The following is a 17638-nucleotide window of genomic DNA, read 5'->3' on the forward strand; positions in this document are numbered from 1 at the left end:
GGCACAGGTCATGAGCTCCATCCACCGGTCCCGTTTCAGCCACACTTCCGGCGAAACACCTTTCAGTGACACCGATTCGTAGGGGACAGTGAACTCCATGAGGGTCCTTAGTGTTCGATACCAAAACTTTAATGATCAGTAGGGTTTTTGCTCAAGACGGTGAGCAAAATTCGATCACCCCTCGTACGCCTTGGCTCGCCCATCCCCACGAGGAAACGCCGCACTGGCATCTCTGCATGACTAGATTGTAGGTGTTTTTCAGGGAAAATGGTACGAGTTGTGGCGCAGCCTGAATTATTCCCTCGGACACGTCTTGTGGCAAACCGAACAGTAGGTGAAGCTACAGATGCTAGTCGTCCAGTTAAATGAACGTGTCCGAAGAGAGCAGAGAAGGCAGAAAGGAAGTGCCAGCCCTGGAAATGGGAGACGTTCTCATTTTCAACAATTTGCTGTTGACCTTTATGAGGTTTTTTTTCCCTAAAATCAGCCCTTGCACTGGGGCAGATGAAGCCTTTTCTCATTTTTTTTTAAAAAGGGAAAGAAAGGACTTTCACCTAAATTATAACTTGGAGATTTTCTTCCGTGCGTCCTTGTTGGCGTGCAGAACACTGTTTACAAAGATTCTCCGTCCCATAAAGAAATATTTTTAGGTGACACAGAACTGCCCGTGCCCAAACGTATACGTTTTGACCCCTTTGTAGGGGAAGAGTGGTTTCTAAGAGGGGAACGGGAAACAAGATGGAAAGATGCGCGAGTTTATGAGGCCCAGAAGGAAAAGACTTGTCTACAGTTAGAACAATGAGTTATTGTGGCCTTTTGTCAGGCTTTCCTGGGAATTTGTGTTTGTGTATTTTAAATGGGCTTGGCTGCAAACTTCTACTAGCAGGGAAGCAGTATTAATAAGTAGGGCTAGGCCAATTTTTCTTTTTTTTTTTAATAGCGTTTGTTTGAAAAAAATTCAAGCAGTCAGCGCGATATACATAATGCATATTTCTTAATAGAAGGAAACATGGCAGCTGATTGAAAATGTACCAGAACAGTAACCTTTTATTAGTTGTGCTGATAGCTGAACTTTGTGTCCCTGCCTACTTTTAATCCTTCTCTGGCTGAATTCACATTGAAGAAAAACCTTCTCTTTCCTTGTGAGGGAAGATTGCCCCTGTAGAATTAAAAATGTTTCTATGTTCAAATGAAATATGAATCGTAACCTACTGCAGTTTAAAACAACAGGGGTTATTTGCTCCTTTGTTTCTCCCTGTTACGACCCTTCCCAAGGGATAGGCACTGACAAGGCCAGATTTGCCAGCCATTCCCAACCATAATATTTTTTGGGTAAAATTCAAATTTTCCTGGAAGGGAAGTTTCATCCCAGCACATCTTACAAATGAAATATCATGTTTTCACAACACTGAATCATTCCTTGGCATATTTTCCTAATGCAGATTAATGTATATCTTTCCCGTAAAAGCAATTGTGCGGAGAAACAGAGTGATTCAGTAGTTTACTCTGTCCTGTCCCCCTCCCCCCCCCAAAAAAACACAGGAGGAACACTACCCAAGACCAGTTAATTCACAATAAATTAATTACTTTGGCTTTTAATTACGTTTAACAAATTGAATGAAAGTTCTTTTGAGCACGAAGTCATTAACTGGGTTCGCAAGTGGGAATCTCACCCGTGCTGGTCCCACTGTGAACTGTGGTGTCTGGGTTGTAGGGGCAGGGCGCCTGCCTGGGCACGAGCTCACGTGTGTTCTCTCTTGTGTTTGCTCTCAGGAGTTCTATGAGCATGCCAAGGCTCTGTGGGAGGACGAAGGAGTGCGTGCCTGCTACGAGCGCTCCAACGAGTACCAGCTGATTGACTGCGCCCAGTAGTGAGTAACCTCTCTCCCCCCTCCACACACGGCATAGGCACAAATGGAGAAAACACCAGACATCTCAACACCCCTTGTAGAAGCCAGCCAGTTAGTCCCACCTGCACTTAGAAAGTTCTGGTCTGATTCATTTGTTTTAGAAAGCCCTTAATTGCACTTTTTAGTGCAGTGACATTATTTTATATAAACAATTAATGCCTGTTAGAGCAAAATGATAATTACTGGCAGTAAAGTGATGTTCGTAATTAATTAGCTTGAGGTAATTAACTGGATTGACCTCCAAGCTTTTAGGAAGATTGGGCAGCTCTCACGATTTGAATAATGTAAAAATATTATATCTTATTGCTGTTCTTTAAAAACCTAACTGACATGGCGAGGACAAACCCGTGCCCCGCCCCCTTCTCCGTAGCTGATAATCGGCTTGCTCTTTCTGCGATCGGGTGAGTGACACGGTCCTTGTCAGAGCCCAGCGTTACCCATGCTGTTGCGTTCCATTTCCTACCTTATTCGTTCACACGGGGCTTTCCCTCCAGGACGCTTGCCCTCGTGGGGAGTAGACGGCGCACTTACCGCCTCTCTGGCCCGGCCCCGGTAGAGGAATTACAGGGTGCTCAGAGCCATAAGGAGATGTTTGGAAGACAGTTTGTTGCTATCCACAAACATGCTAATATTTTCGGTGAAAATATTCTGAAGTTGGGGTGTCTTGTGACTTGGGCGGGGGTGATAGATACTTGCGAGGCTCCAGCCTTTCTTCTATAGGTCGCGGAAGCTTAGAAGCGACTTTGCTATAGAAAATATCAAGTCGGGGCGCCTGGGTGGCACAGCAGTTAAGCGCCTGCCTTCGGCTCAGGGCGTGATCCCAGCGTTACGGGATCGAGCCCCACATCAGGCTCCTCCGCTGTGAGCCTGCTTCTTCCTCTCCCACTCCCCCTGCTTGTGTTCCCTCTCTCGCTGGCTGTCTCTATCTCTCTCAAATAAATAAATAAAATCTTTAAAAAAAAAAAAAATATCAAGCCGTGAGGCCCAGGGTTCCAGGCTGGCTCACAGAAAGCCGCAGTTGCCTTGCGCAGGAGCCCCAAGCCTGAGGGGTTCATTGTGACCACCAGTGGAATCAATAGGGAGGAAGAGGTAACAGCCAACAGCAAGTTCCCTGGAATCTGTTATCTGCAAATCACAGAAGCGTTTGGTAGGGTCTGTGAAACCTATCAGTGTCTCGCGCCCCGGCCCCGCCCCCCACGGGGAGCCCACGGCAGATGGTGTCCAGCGGCCACACACAGAGCTGTGTCGCGGGGACCATACCCACCCATCTGCGTATGTTCTCAAGCAGAGAAAAACAGTCCGTCTTAGCCAGTCCCTGTGACCCCAACCCCCTACCACTTCTTCAACAAAGTCCCTGATTTTCTCAAAAGTTTGAACTAAAAGCTGGAAGTGCTAATTATAGTAACTCAAAACAAATGGAAATCCTGGAATTGTTTGCGTTTGGTATTCTGGCTCCAAGTCAGAAGTACAGGTACAAGATTCGGAAGGTTTGACCCTCCCCGTTTTGAGTGCTGGGGGCGGGGGGCGGAGAGCCTAACAATTTCATGAACAGTCATTCAGCCGGGTTTCTGGGTTTTGTTTAATTTTTTTTTATTTCACACCATTTAAAAAGTTTTCTCTTACAGCAACATTAAGTTGTTCCTGCAACTTTATCTGAAAATGGCAACATTTGCACAGTTTATGGAAAGTTTTAAGGAAACTTGGAGGGGGGAAAAAAAACATAGCTTACAACTTTTAAAACGTCTTCGTCGGCGGGATGATTAGAACAGCCCCGCCCGACACGCTGACCAGTGTGTTTCTGGTTTAACTGCCTTTATGTTAAAGTTGCCATACTGGTATCTTGCCCATTTCTTAAGCTGCCTATTTTTATTTGTTGAGCTGGGGTTTGGCTGGCGCCGCTCCAGATGTCTCTCTCACAAGATTTGGTGCTGATGATCTATTTATAGAACTGTGGTTCTGTTGCCGTGGCAACATGCTGGAGGCCAGGGCGGCTAGGGAGCTATTTCTGGACTGGTGCTGTAATGTAGGACTGATTGGGCAAGTTAGTATATCCTCTAAGCCAGACTAACTCTCAACTGGTAAAAAGGAAGGTGGGGGGGAAACTGGCAGAATTTCTTCAAAGTAGACTTTTCTCCCTTTGTGATTTTCTTTTCAGTTTTAGAACAATTCCAAAGCCCCCCCCTCCCGCTTGAGAAAAACTACCCCGCCTCCCGTTTTAACATTCATTTTTCCATATCAATTAAATGACCCCAATCTTTCCAAAGTTCTTTTTCCTAATGGTGTGTCTAGGCCAGCCACACCAGTGAGGTCCTCGTTATTTGGGAACGTCGCGGCCCGCTCTTGATGTAAAATGTCCTTATGGTGGGCGATTGCGTCTCAGGCCCCGAGCCCCTCTTTTGTGCGGGATCCCGGCCCTAGAAGGATCCATAACCTGGATGGCTGTGGGATTTTTTAAAAACTCAGTCTGCTATCTGGAGGGTTCTATTTCATGGACCAAACAGAACGGAAGGGAACTTTGTGTTTGTTTCCTGTTCGGTGTGGTTAGGCCAGAAAGGGCCCCTTTGTGTCAACCTCTTTTGTTCTCTTTTAATAAGTGAGATTCTTAAAAAGTAGGAGGAAGGGATACCCATTCTGAGTAATTCAAACAATCTCATTTTCACGAGTCCCTGGAGGGGAAAATCCTTGCTGCTTTTAAGTGTGCCATTTTACTTAAAAAAAAAGAAAAGAAAAGAAAATGGAATGGGTCGTAAGTAGACAGTTTTCAAATTACTTGCTATTTTAGTCAAAGGCAAACAACTTGAAAATTTAAAATTTTTAATCATTTTGAAATGGCACAAGATCAGATAGGCCTGGTTTGGGGGCCTCTGCTGGTTGCAAGTCCAGAGCCCCCCCTTTAGTCCTGTGCTGCACCTGTCGGCCAGGGCCCTGAGAGTCCAGTCCTACTTCCGGGTTCCTAGATCTGCTGGTCCGCCAAGTGCACTTCTCTTAAATGCTGCTCGCACTCACCTTCCCAAGGCATAGGCTTTGAGTCATAAACGTAACCAACCCAGGCAAAACTCCCGCTGACGGACTGCCATAGAACTCCGACACCACCGTGTCCGTCAAGCTCAACTTCATAGTGCGACAGGAATTAGGGGCAAATCAGCACGAGCTCAGGAGCTCTTGGAACACCCCTGCGTGTTTTTCTTCTCCCAGCTTCCTGGACAAGATCGATGTCATCAAGCAGGCTGACTATGTGCCCAGCGATCAGGTATGTGAACGTTCTCACCGTCCGAGGACTCGCAGCCCTCTTTCCCAGCTAGTCAAGACTTGTGCTCCCAGTTGGCATTTACGAATATTCCGGCTGCTTTTGGGGAGATCCACTGACCCAGCTTTTGTTTTAGGATCTGCTTCGCTGCCGCGTCCTGACTTCTGGAATCTTTGAGACCAAGTTCCAGGTGGACAAAGTCAACTTCCAGTAAGTGAATGGCTCCCTTTTTGAGAGAGAGACTGGTTTCCCTCGGCCCCCACCAGCAGAGTGGTGGAGTGACCGGCTGTCCTCTGTCTCCCGCAGCATGTTTGACGTGGGTGGCCAGCGCGACGAACGCCGCAAATGGATCCAATGCTTCAACGGTATGGAAGCCATAGACTGCTCCGCTCTGTAAGGGCGTTTTGCTTTGAAGCGTTAAGGATCACGTTCCCCTCTAACATGCATTGCCTTTGCTTTCTCGTGCTGAAGATGTGACCGCCATTATCTTCGTGGTGGCCAGCAGCAGCTACAACATGGTCATCCGGGAGGACAACCAGACCAACCGCCTGCAGGAGGCTCTGAACCTGTTCAAGAGCATCTGGAACAACAGGTTTGTGGAGCTCAGCCCCCTGCTCCCTCCCAGCCTCTCCCCCGGGGGGCCGGCGACGGAGCCCCAGGCCCTGTGTCGGCGCCGCTCTTAAAGCCGGTCCCGTGCCAGCGTGCCAGACCCCTCGCGGACCGCGTGCGCGCCTTCCCCGACGCTGAACCCGCGTCCCTCTCCGTCAGATGGCTGCGCACCATCTCCGTGATCCTGTTCCTCAACAAGCAAGACCTGCTCGCCGAGAAAGTCCTCGCTGGAAAATCGAAGATTGAGGACTACTTTCCAGAGTTTGCTCGCTACACTACTCCTGAGGATGGTACGTGCGGCCTTGTGCCGGGGCGCGGTCCGCTCGTTGGTCCTGTGCCCTCAGCAGTGTGCTGCCCGTTCCATTTCTGGGGACGTCTCATGGGGGTGGAGTTTTACAGTCACCTCAATGAACCACCTCTAAGAATGGGAATGTCCCTTCACGCCCGCGAGGCAGGAGAAACTGCCGTCTGCTCCGAGGGGCTGCCGCGACGCCGGCGCTCCGGCTCTGCTCTTACCTTTGCGTGACCTCACCAGAACTATTTCTGTTCTTCGTAGCTACCCCAGAGCCCGGAGAGGACCCCCGCGTGACCCGGGCCAAGTACTTCATCCGCGACGAATTTCTGGTGAGTAGAGACTGTCCTTAGTTCTCTCTTGGCTGGTGCTGCTTCTTGGGGGGGGGGGGTTACCTGAGCGTGTGGGGATTACACTCTCCAGTTCTTCCATTGTATTTCACGGGTAGCCAGCGAGCATTGTAGCTTTAACGTGACGTCCGTAGCGGGTGGACGGGTGCTTGGTGGACGCCCCGTTGATGACGGTAGGGAGGCGGCGTTGACTCTGGTCTCTTGTGCTCGTGCCGCAGAGAATCAGCACTGCTAGTGGGGACGGCCGCCACTACTGCTACCCCCACTTCACTTGCGCTGTGGACACCGAGAACATTCGCCGTGTGTTCAACGACTGCCGTGACATCATTCAGCGCATGCACCTTCGTCAGTACGAGCTGCTCTAAGAAGGGAACACCCAAATTTAATTAAAGCCTTAAGCACAATTAAGAGTGAAACGTAATTGTACACGCAGTTGATCTCCCACCATAGGGCATGATGGACAAGGCAGCCTTTCCTTCTCCCAAGTGATTTTGAGAAACCCCTTTCCCTTCAGCTTGCTTAAATATTCCAAATTTAGAAAGCTTAAGGCGGCCTACAGAGAAAAAGAAAAAGGCCACAAAAGTTCCCTCTCTCTTTCAGTAAATAAAATAACAGCAGCAAACAGAAATAATGAAATAAAAGAAATAAATAAAAGAAATAAATGAAATAAATGAAATAAATATTGTCTTGTGCAGCATTAAAAAAAAAATCAAAATAAAAATTAAATGTGAGCAAAGGATGTGAGTCCTGTGACTTACTTGCGGCTTCAAGCAAATACCCATTGTTCCTGGTTTTGACTACGGCAAATCTGGGAAGCCCCATGTTGACGTGACAAGTCCTCATAATTTGGGTTTCTGAAAACAATTTGCAGGTACTCCAAAAAGTCTACCCCTGTCCTTTGCCCAAGCCCATAGAAAACCATTAGCCCGTGTAAAGACCTCTGAATTGATCATAGCCACCCTATCCATTCCACCAACTTCCCTTAAATATATCATCATATGGTGCCTGTTTTAGCTAGAATCTCCCCCCAAAATAAGTTTGGGGCTCTCTGTCCAGCTTTAGGATATGGACTCCCACATGTGGGGGGAAATTCAGGAATGCAGTGTTTCAAAAGGGGGAGTGGGGTTACTCAAGAAATGGTGTACAGTGTAGGCCTTTATCAAATCATCACATTGTACACTTCAGTAAGGATCTCAGAAGTTTGTCTAGTGTCCCTCAAAGCTGGGGAGAGACAGACAAGAGCTATCAAATAGAAATGGTTTTGAAACAAATGGCTAAACATTTGGGAACAAACTGGATCCCTACCTCACCCCCTACACAAAGGAATTTTATGTGGATCAATCACATGTTTAAATACAGAAAAGTACTTTAAAATTTATAGAAGGCCTCTTCTATATGCTCTAACCTGCACAAGCCATGGGGTGGGGTGGGCTATATAAAATTAGGATTATATAAAAAAATATGAATGGGGTGGAGACTGGGTAAAAATCGGTGACAAAGGGTTGATTTCCCTAACAAAGTGCTCATAAGAACTAATAAACCGTCTTAAAAATGTAAAATTCACAAACACATGGTTTACTTGAAAAAATACATATAAAGGGGAAAATGGGGAGTCTCAATGAAATGCACTATAAGCTCACTAGGGGGGGCCTGGGGGGTGGGTGGTCAGCATTCACAGGCCCCACATGAGACTCAGTAAAGCTGTAATGAACTGCGGCTTGGGTCTGAGGTCCACTTGGGCTCCCTAACCTTCATCCCCGGGGTCATACCTTAAGCCTGTGGTCACCCCTGCTGTGGCTTCCTGGAGAGGCGGGAGAATCTCGAGAGACCAGCTTGTCTTCAGCATCAGCCAGGGTACCCTCCGAAAGTGGCCAAATGAAACATCAGACCCTGAATCCACTTATGGTTCTGGTTTCCAGATAAAATTAATCCCAGCCAAATCAATCCTCTCACGTAGTCCCCAGAGGTGAGCAAAATAAGCCCCAAGGAGGGCAGAAAAAGTAGCAAATACCCATCTCCATAAACCCTTCGAAAGCTTCCCATGTAATATTCAGTCCACATAAAAATTGTGCGCGTGCTCTGTAGATTTCGTTGCAGAACCCCCCAAAGCACCCCCAAATTAACATCGAGATACGTAGTGTTTATCATGCAAACAGAGCCAAAAGACCAGCCCACCAATCCCCATCATCCTCCAAAGTACTCCAGATAAACAGCTAACTAAAACCTGGGTACCGGCTATCAAGACTAGCCCACCAGATGGCCAGCGCTTCCAAGATGGCTGCCTGTTTGCCCCCCTACATAGAAATTCTGGAACCTTCTCTGAAGAATCCACGGGTGATTACCACAGCACTAGCCACAGATCCATCAAAATTAGGCCCTAGAGCAGTTACACCAAGAAAACGGTATCCCAGAACCCTACCCCCTTGCTGGTCAACATGGGCAGACTTCACAATAACCTCCAGAAGGAGGGTTATAAAAGTCACAGTTACCCAGCACCTGTTACGTACCGGCCATCACCACCGTTTTACCAATGAATCCACCCAGGCCTACTTGTAAGAGACAAGGCTGGTAAATGGGGAAAATGGCCTTCAAACTCAGCCAAAGCCCACTGCTAGATTACCACACCATACTGTCCTTCTGGAAGACACAGAAAAAAGGAAAAGGTCTCCTGTTGTTCCTTCCAGGATGCCTGTTGTCAGGAGTCCCTGACCTGTGACCCCAAGGGGAAATCCTGCAGGGCTCCTCTGGATTCCAGAGCCAGTCGTGATGGTGGGGTAGGTGGGGTCGGTGGCGCAGCAGGGAGGGGGTCCTCTTCCCTCGGACAGTGGCTTTGGACAGACTCCTGCCTTCCCACGAGTCCAGAGGGTTGCCTTGGGCTCCCCTCGAGTCACTCAAATGCGTTTGAGGGGTTCCTTCTGCTCCTTAGGATTTATTCCTTCTATTGACAACATTTCCATTTTCCCTCTGACCCGGTCCCGAACATAACTTTTATAGGGCTATTTTAAAATCTAGATTCTAGGATCTTTAGAAAGTCAAAAACTATGAGATTTCATCTAAATCTTTGATTACAAGTAGCCATTGGTTTTTAAAATTTCAGCTGATTTCACATCTCTATTTGAACGCAAAACATTTTTCTAAAGGTAGCAATTTGTGCCACACTTTCTAAAGGTGTCTAGACTATATAGAATTATGTATTGACCTTTTAGAGAATAAATAAAAAAAATAATAAACCACTAAGCTCCCCAATAAAGCCTAGTATGAGGAGGGTCTAGAGTTGAGCGGAATCTTTATCTACCTTCATTTTTATTTAAATGTGGGCAAAATCATACCCCCAAGAATGACCACCTCTGCAAAACCTATGTCCAATGGCCTTCTATTTTCATGGTGTCTTGGACAGGACTGGTCATCTCGGTATGCAACATGTGCAGAGTACAGAATCTCTACCAGCCACTGAGGTTTTGCTCTCGTGCAGTTTACATTCTATTAGGGGACACACACATTTACCAAATAAATAATCAAAAGAATTACAGATGGCGACAAGCTCTCTGAGCTAATAAAAAGAATGGTGCAATGGGGAATGGGAGATATTTGGGGAGGGATTCCACTTTAGATGAATAGCCAGAGAGGGCTTCTCAGGGGAGGTGACTTTTCTTGTGGGAATACAAAAGATGAGAAGGAGCTGGCCATCCATGTGAGTAGGTAACATCAATATTTTTTATTAACATTGATTATTAAAACACTATACTTAATATTTACGGGGTACTTTAACATGGGAGAGGGGCTGTCCTAGGCCCTTCTGGTGAATTATCTCTTTTAATCTCTTTGAAACTCTTTGGGGACGTAGTCTATCATCTGGACAAGATGCACCCGACCTGGACCCCGTTGTCCAAAATTTCGAAAAGTGATATTTGAAACACGGTGAATAATTTATGAAAATTACGCTTTTTAAGAACGGCCACACGAAAAAGGCCATTGCAGTAAGCACTGAATTTGAGTAATTGCTACCCGGGTTCCTATTTTAGAGTTAGGGGATTTGGTGTCTCTGTGGTAATTTCCCTGTGTTTAAACACGCATATACTATGAACAACTCAAGTTTGCTGGTTTTGTCTAATGTATTCTATCAGTTAGGAATGTGTTCAGCTGCCCGTGACAGAACCTTGACTTGGAGTGGCATAGACAAACAGAGGCTTCTAACTCACTTCACAGGAATCCTGAAGAACCCTGAAAGCAGTTCCTGGTGTTACTTAAACAGATCATCATAGCAGGGCCGGGGCCTCCAACAGTTCTCTTGGCTTCTTTCTCTGGGTGGCGAGATGGTATCACATCTTAGCCCAAGGCAGAGAGGAGACGGAAAGACAGCCCAGCCAATTCTCTCTTTTATCAGGAATGCAAAAGCTTTGTAGCTGCCCTTCCATTTTTCTCAACCACGTGAAATACACAGAGATCCCTAGATAGCAAGATACTAGTTAGATGCCTAGATAACTAGCTAGACAGACAGAAAAATGTATGTTTAATAACACTACCACACACAGAGAAAGACGGATTCATAATTTTCTGTTGCACACACCTTGATGAAACATCTAGAAAGATCTATCCAGTGCCTGTAGTTTTTAAAGATTAGGGAAGATAACAGGAAAAAACTTTCAAATCGTAAGAGAGCCATTTGTATAATTCTATGTAAATCAGTTTGAAAGCCTAGATGAAAGAGTTGTCCAGAAGAATGCTATTTATTAAAACTGACCCTGGTGGAGACAAAAAAAATTGAAGCAAATCAGTTACCACAGGGGAAAAAGATACCCCTCACGTTACCATAGTGAGCAGCAGGACAAGATGGACCCAGGCTCGGGTCGGAGTGGGAAACTAGGGAATGGAAGGACATCTGAGGGAGGCTCATGGGGTGTCTGTTTCTTGACAATGCTGATTAAGCAAATTTACTTGAGAAGATTCATTGAGTTATATGCCCATGATTCATGAAGATTTCAGTCTGTATACTATACTTCAAAAAAAACATTTTTAAGTGAGAGAAAGGAAGAAGGCACTACACTCAGGTAGTCTTACAGAGAATTCTACTAAATCTTTAAAGATTGAATGATTCCAATACTAGTTAAATTATTCCCGAGTATAACCAAAGGAAAATTTCAAAATTATTTTTGAAAAGCAGGTATAACACGGATTTTAAAATATGCCAAAGATTGCATCCAAAAATAAAATTACAGACCAATCTCACTTATAATGTCAATTAAAAATCTTAAAATACAAGCAAACAGAATCCAATATTGTATTTAAAAAATAATACATCATGCCTAGATGAGATTTATTCTATGAATTCAAGGTTGGTTCAATATTCGCAGAATAGCAATATTTGCAAAATTTAATACCCGTTTATATTTTTGGAAATCCAATAAAATAGTAATCAATGGGTGCTTTCTTAATGACTATATGTATACTATATATATATATATATATATATAATATATAAAGTACACTGTCTATATATGCATCTATATAGTATCTAAAATGTACTTTCCTATGTTTTATATAAACATATTATTTATAAATAAATATATTTAAATATAAATATGTTTTATTAATAATAGATGATCAAGTAACCAATTAATATAGATATGTTAAATAGCTATATTACTTTTTTCTCCCCAAACCAACATTTTACCTAATAAGAAACCTCTAAAAGCTTTCCCATTAATGTCAGGAAACAAAACAGACAAGGGTGCTATATCACCATACTATTTATCATTGTATTGGAAATATACACCGATTCAATTAGACAAAAGAAAGCAATTAGAGTCCTGAGAATTTGAAAGGAAGAAGTAAAACTTTTATCTTGTACCGCAAATGGTGTAATTGACTATCATGAGCCCCCTCAAAAAATCCACAGAAAAGTAATTACTAAAAAATGAGAATTTAGTAAAGAACAGGTTTATGAGATCAACATGAAAACTCACTAGCCTTTCAATAGTGGGTAGACTGTCAAGACAGAAAAGTCAACAACAGCTGACTTGAAAAATACTACAGACCAAGTGGACCTAAAGAGATATATACAGAACTTTCTTCTCAACAGAAATAGGATAAATCAATGTTAAGTCATAACACGAGTTTTAATAAATTTAAGAAGATCAAAATTATTCCAAGTGTCTTCCCCATCCAAATAAAATAAAACTAGAAATCAGTAAGTGTAAAAAATGAGAAAATTCAAATATGTGGAAACAATACATTCTTGAATGACTATTGGGTCAAAGAGAAAATTAAAAGGAATTTTTAAAATATCTTGAGACAGACAAAAATGAAAATACAACACACCAAAACCTAAAGGATGCAGTAAAAGCAGTACTAAGAGGGAAGTTTATAGTGATAAATACCGACATTAAAAAAGAGGAAAGATCTCAAATAAACAACCTAACTTTATACCTCAAAGAACTAGAAAAAGAACAAACTAAGCATAAAGCTAGCAAAAGGAAGGAAATAATAAAGATTAGGGCAGAAATAAATCAAATAGAAAAACAATAGGAAAAAAAAAACCCTACAAGTTGGTTTTTTGAAAAGATAAACAAAATCAAGAAACCCTTAGCTAGACTAAGGGAAAAAAAGAGCAGACTCAGGGTGCCTGACTGGCTTAGTCAGTGGAGCAATGTGACTCTTGATCTTGGGGTCATGGGTTCAAGTCCCACGTTGGGTGTAGAGATTGCTTAAAAGTAAAATCTTTTTTAAAAAAAGAGAGCAAAGAGACTCAAATTTTTAAAATCAGAAATGAAAGAGGAGACATTACAACAGATGCTTCAGAAATAAAAAGGATCATAAGAGAATATTATGAACAATTAAATGCCAACAAATTGGATAACCTAGAAGAAGGAGATAAATTCTTAGAAACATACAACCTACCAACACTGAATCAAGAACAAATAGAAAGCCTGAACAAACCAATAACAAATTAAGAGATTGTATTAGTAATCAAAACCCTCCCAACAAAGAAAAGCTTAGGACCAGATGGCTTCCTGGGTGAATTCTGTCAAACATTCAAAGAAGAATTAATACCAATTCTTCTTAAATTCTCCCAAAATAATAGAAAAAGAGGGAACACTTCCAAACTCGTATTATGAGGTCAGTATTACCCTGATACCAAAGCCAGATAAAGACAGCACAAGAAAAGAGAACTACAGGCTGATATCCTTGATGAACACAGATGCAAAAACCCTCAATAAGATACTAGCAAAATTTAATAGCACATTAAAAGGATCATACGCCATGACTCAGCGGGATTTACCCCAAAGATGCAAAGACAGCTTGACACACGCAAACCATTCCATGTGGGACCGTACGTTAGCAAAATGAAGGATAGAAACTACACGATCATCTCAGTTGATGCAGAAGAACATTTGACAAAGTTCTATATCCATTCGTGAGAAAAACTCTCAACAAAATAGGTACTTACATCAACCCAATGAAGGCCAGCATGAAAAAAGTCCACAGCTAATGCCATAATCAATGGGCAAAACGGAAAGCTTTTCCTCTAAGATCCAGCACAAGGCAAGGACGCTAACTCCTGCTCCTTCTGTTCAACATAGTACCGGAGGTTGTAGCCAGAACAATTAGACAAGAAAAAGAAATAAAAGTCATCCAAATTGGAGAGGAAGAGACAAAATTACCTCTGTTTGCAGAGGACCATGATCCCAAATACAGAAAACTCTGAAGGCTCAACAACAGCTGTTAGAATAAATGAATTCAGTAAAGTTGCAAAATTAAAAATTGACATAAAAATTCATCACATTTCTATATACAAACAACAACTATCCAGAAAGGAAGTTAAGAAAACAATCTAGGCTGTGGGAAGATGGCGCGGGAGCTTTCCGACCTGGATTCTGACATGACAGCTACACGCCGGGACAGGCAGCTGCAGGGACTGAAGACACTAGGTGGGGACAGCGACGTGAGGCCCTTCCAGGGTACGGCAACACCAGTATCACATGATCAGACTGTTAAAAAGTGTGGATTCAAGCGAAGAGAGTTTTTCTGATAGAGATGATAATAGCTATCTTTGGAAATGCATGCGACAGGAGCGTTGAACCCTCCTTCCAAGCCAGAGCAGCCAGGGACCACCTGTTCCTGGAGGTTAACGACATAGGGGGCGCTGGGCTCCAAGAACGGAGTCAAGACGCACTGGCCGCTGAACTTGGTGTCTTGGGAATGGAGGGTGCTATTGACAGAAGCAGACAACGGGAGACCTGCAATGATTTGCTTGCTAAGAAACTTAGGAGGAAATCTCAAGAACACACAAAAAGATTAGACAAAGACCTAGATGACGATATGCACGGTGGCCAAAAAGATGGGATCAAAGGAAAATGGGCGAGGTGGTCTCACACAGAACTGACCCGCTAAAGACAGGCGAGGGGACAGACTAGGAATGAACTCTAAAGGCCGGTATCAGATCACAGAGGACGAGTCACAGGAGAAACGGGCTGATGAAATTTCTTTCAGTTTGTGGGAAATTTCTTTCAGATTGCAGATCTTTCCAGAGAAAGATCTGGTAGCACAAGTAGTGAGGATAATTGGGAACAAAAAGGTAACTGAACTTCTGATGAAAACTGCCAAAGTTGAACAAAAGGCTGGCCTTTTCATAATGAATGCTAGTCAAAGAAAAACACCAGGTGGAGTTTTCCTGGATCTCCTGAAAAGCACTCCCAGCGTCAGCGAGGAATAAGCGAAGGACATTTTCTACGTTGAAAATCAAAAGCAGTATGAACATAAAAAGGCTGCTAGGAAGAGAACACAAATGTTGGGGAAAAAAGATGAAACAAGCTATTAAAAATCTAAATGTTCAAGAAGATGGTGACGCATCATGAGAAACTTTGCAAGTGACACGAATGAGGCACTGGCCTCTCTTGCCGAGCCCCCAGAAAGCCACACAGAGGCCACGGTGGACGCAGAGGAAGTCACTGAGGTTGATCGTTCTCATAACGTGGACATCTTTTAGTCCATTTTGAAGAAGAAACCTTTCTAAAATAAATTTGTAATAAGCCACTTCTACTGAGATTGCTTTGTTTCACTTTGCACTGATAAACATAAAAATCTGGAGAGAAAGAACTGTTTTCTTGTTTAAAATAGAATTGAATTTGTGGGGAGATGAATGTTATTCTTTTTTAAGATTTTATTTATTTATTTGAGATGGAGAGAGTGAGCACGAGCTGGGCGGGAGGCAGAGGGAGAAGGAAAAGCAGACCCCCAACGGAGCGGGGAACCCCACGCAGAGCTCGATCCCAGGACCCCAGGATCACAACCTGAGCCAAAGGCAGACGCTCAACCGACTGAGCCACTCAGGTGCCCCTGGAGATGAGTGCTATTGATAGAACATTCCTCGCGTCTGACAAAATACTTAAATATATATAGCAGAGGATTTAATTTCTCATTCTGTTGCATGTATAATTATTCCTACTTGATAATTACTTTTGCCCAGGACATTGTAACATGCTATTCAAAAATTTGTTTTCTTTTTCTGATTTATCTTTGCAGCAAATTATGATTGGTTCAAAACATGCCATTAAAAGACCCTAATAGGGCACATAAATTATTAAGCTATTACGAATGGATTCAAATTTAGTTTTTCTGTGTTCTAAGAACTTTTAGGCAATTTAAAGGATAGAGACTAAAATTAAAATAGGTTTACACTGATGGCTCTTCCCACTTATGTTAACTAACATCAGAAGCTTTTCAAAGACGTATTGGTTCTTAACTTTCACTTTGTTTTTTACTTCTTTTTAATTAACTCAATCATACACTAAATACTGAATGTGATCCATACCTGTGTAATTGCCATGAAATTTTTAAAAATTCCCAGGGGTTGCCTAAGACTGTTTCACCTTATGTTTAAAAAGTTGGGTATTAAAAATGTTACTCTGGGGCACCTGGGTGGCTCAGTCGTTAAGCGTCTGCCTTCGGCTCAGGGCGTGATCCCGGCATTCTGGGATCGAGCCCCATGTCAGGCTCCTCCGCTGGGAGCCTGCTTCTTCCTCTCTCACTCCCCCTGCTTGTGTTCCCTCTCTCACTGGCTGTCTCTCTCTCTGTCAAATGAATAAATAAAATCTTTTAAAAAAATTAAAATTAAAAAATAAAAAATAAATAAAAATGTTACTTTGGCAAAAAAAAAAAAAGATTGGTACAATGAAATTACAGAATGAAGGAAATTAAAGAAGACACAGGTGAATGGAAAGACATTCCATATTCATGGATTGGAAAAATTAATATTGATACAATGTCCATAATATCCAAAATTGTCTATAAATTCAGTGTAATTTCTATCGAAATCCCAAAGGCATTTTTTACAGAAATAGAGAAAAATTCTAAAACTATTTTGGAACAAAAGACCCCAAATAATCATAGCCATCTTGAATAAGAAGACAAAGCTAGAGGGATCACACTGAAATATATTTCAAATATATTACAAAACTACAGTAATCAAAACAGTATGGTACTAGCATAAGAATGGACATATAGATCAATGGAACAGAATAGAGAGCCCCAAAATAAATCCACACATCTATAGTCAATTGATTTTTGACAAAAATACTAATGAGGGAAAGGACAGTCTCTTCCTTAAAGGCTATAGGGAAAACTGGGTATCTACATGCAGAAGGATGAAATTGGACTCTTATCTAACACTGTATACACAAATCGACTCAAAATGGATTGAGGATGTCAATGTAAGACCTGAAACCATAAAAGTAATAGAAGAAAACATAGGGGAGGGGCGCATGGGTGGCTCAGTCAGTTGAATATCAGAGTTTTGGTTTTTTATCTTGGGTCTTGATCCCAGGGCTGTGAGTTCAAGTCCTGCTTTGGGCTCCATGCTGGATGTGGAGACTACTTGAAAAAAAGAAAAGAAAACATAGGGAAAAGCTACATTGGTTTGGACAATGATTTTTTGGATATCACCAAAAGCACATGCAACAAAAGCAAAACACAGACAAATGGGATTACATCAAACCAGAAGGCTTCCGCACAGCAACAGAAACAAGGAACAGAGTGAAAAGGCAACCTACAGAATGGGAGAATATATGCCCAAGCCACATATCTGATAAGGGGTTAATACCCCAAATATACCTCCAAAAATCAATAGCAAAAAAAACCCCCAAATAACCCAATTATAAAATGGACAAAGGATCTAAATAGGTATTTCTCAAAAGAAGACAGAGAGATGACCAACGGGTGCATAGAAGGGGCT

At 42.9% G+C, this 17638-nt stretch overlaps 1 protein-coding gene and 1 pseudogene across 1 annotated transcript in view; both read left to right on the forward strand.

Moving 5' to 3' along the window:
* Nucleotides 1–7030, forward strand: part of LOC103670935 (guanine nucleotide-binding protein G(s) subunit alpha isoforms XLas) — a 54376-nt gene extending 47346 nt beyond the window's left edge. Inside the window, 8 exon segments of the mRNA XM_040638526.1 lie at nt 1774–1871; nt 5106–5160; nt 5294–5367; nt 5464–5522; nt 5629–5749; nt 5926–6056; nt 6323–6390; nt 6627–7030. Coding sequence (XP_040494460.1) covers nt 1774–1871; nt 5106–5160; nt 5294–5367; nt 5464–5522; nt 5629–5749; nt 5926–6056; nt 6323–6390; nt 6627–6773 — 753 coding nt within the window. The 3' untranslated portion in view covers nt 6774–7030.
* Nucleotides 7031–14116: 7086 nt separating this feature from the next.
* LOC103670934 lies at nt 14117–15427 on the forward strand (annotated as a pseudogene).
* The last annotated feature ends 2211 nt before the right edge of the window (nt 15428–17638 follow it).

This window comes from Ursus maritimus, unplaced genomic scaffold, assembly GCF_017311325.1.
Source record: "Ursus maritimus isolate PB19 unplaced genomic scaffold, ASM1731132v1 scaffold_22, whole genome shotgun sequence".
In the NCBI taxonomy this organism is placed as follows: Eukaryota; Metazoa; Chordata; class Mammalia; order Carnivora; family Ursidae; genus Ursus; species Ursus maritimus.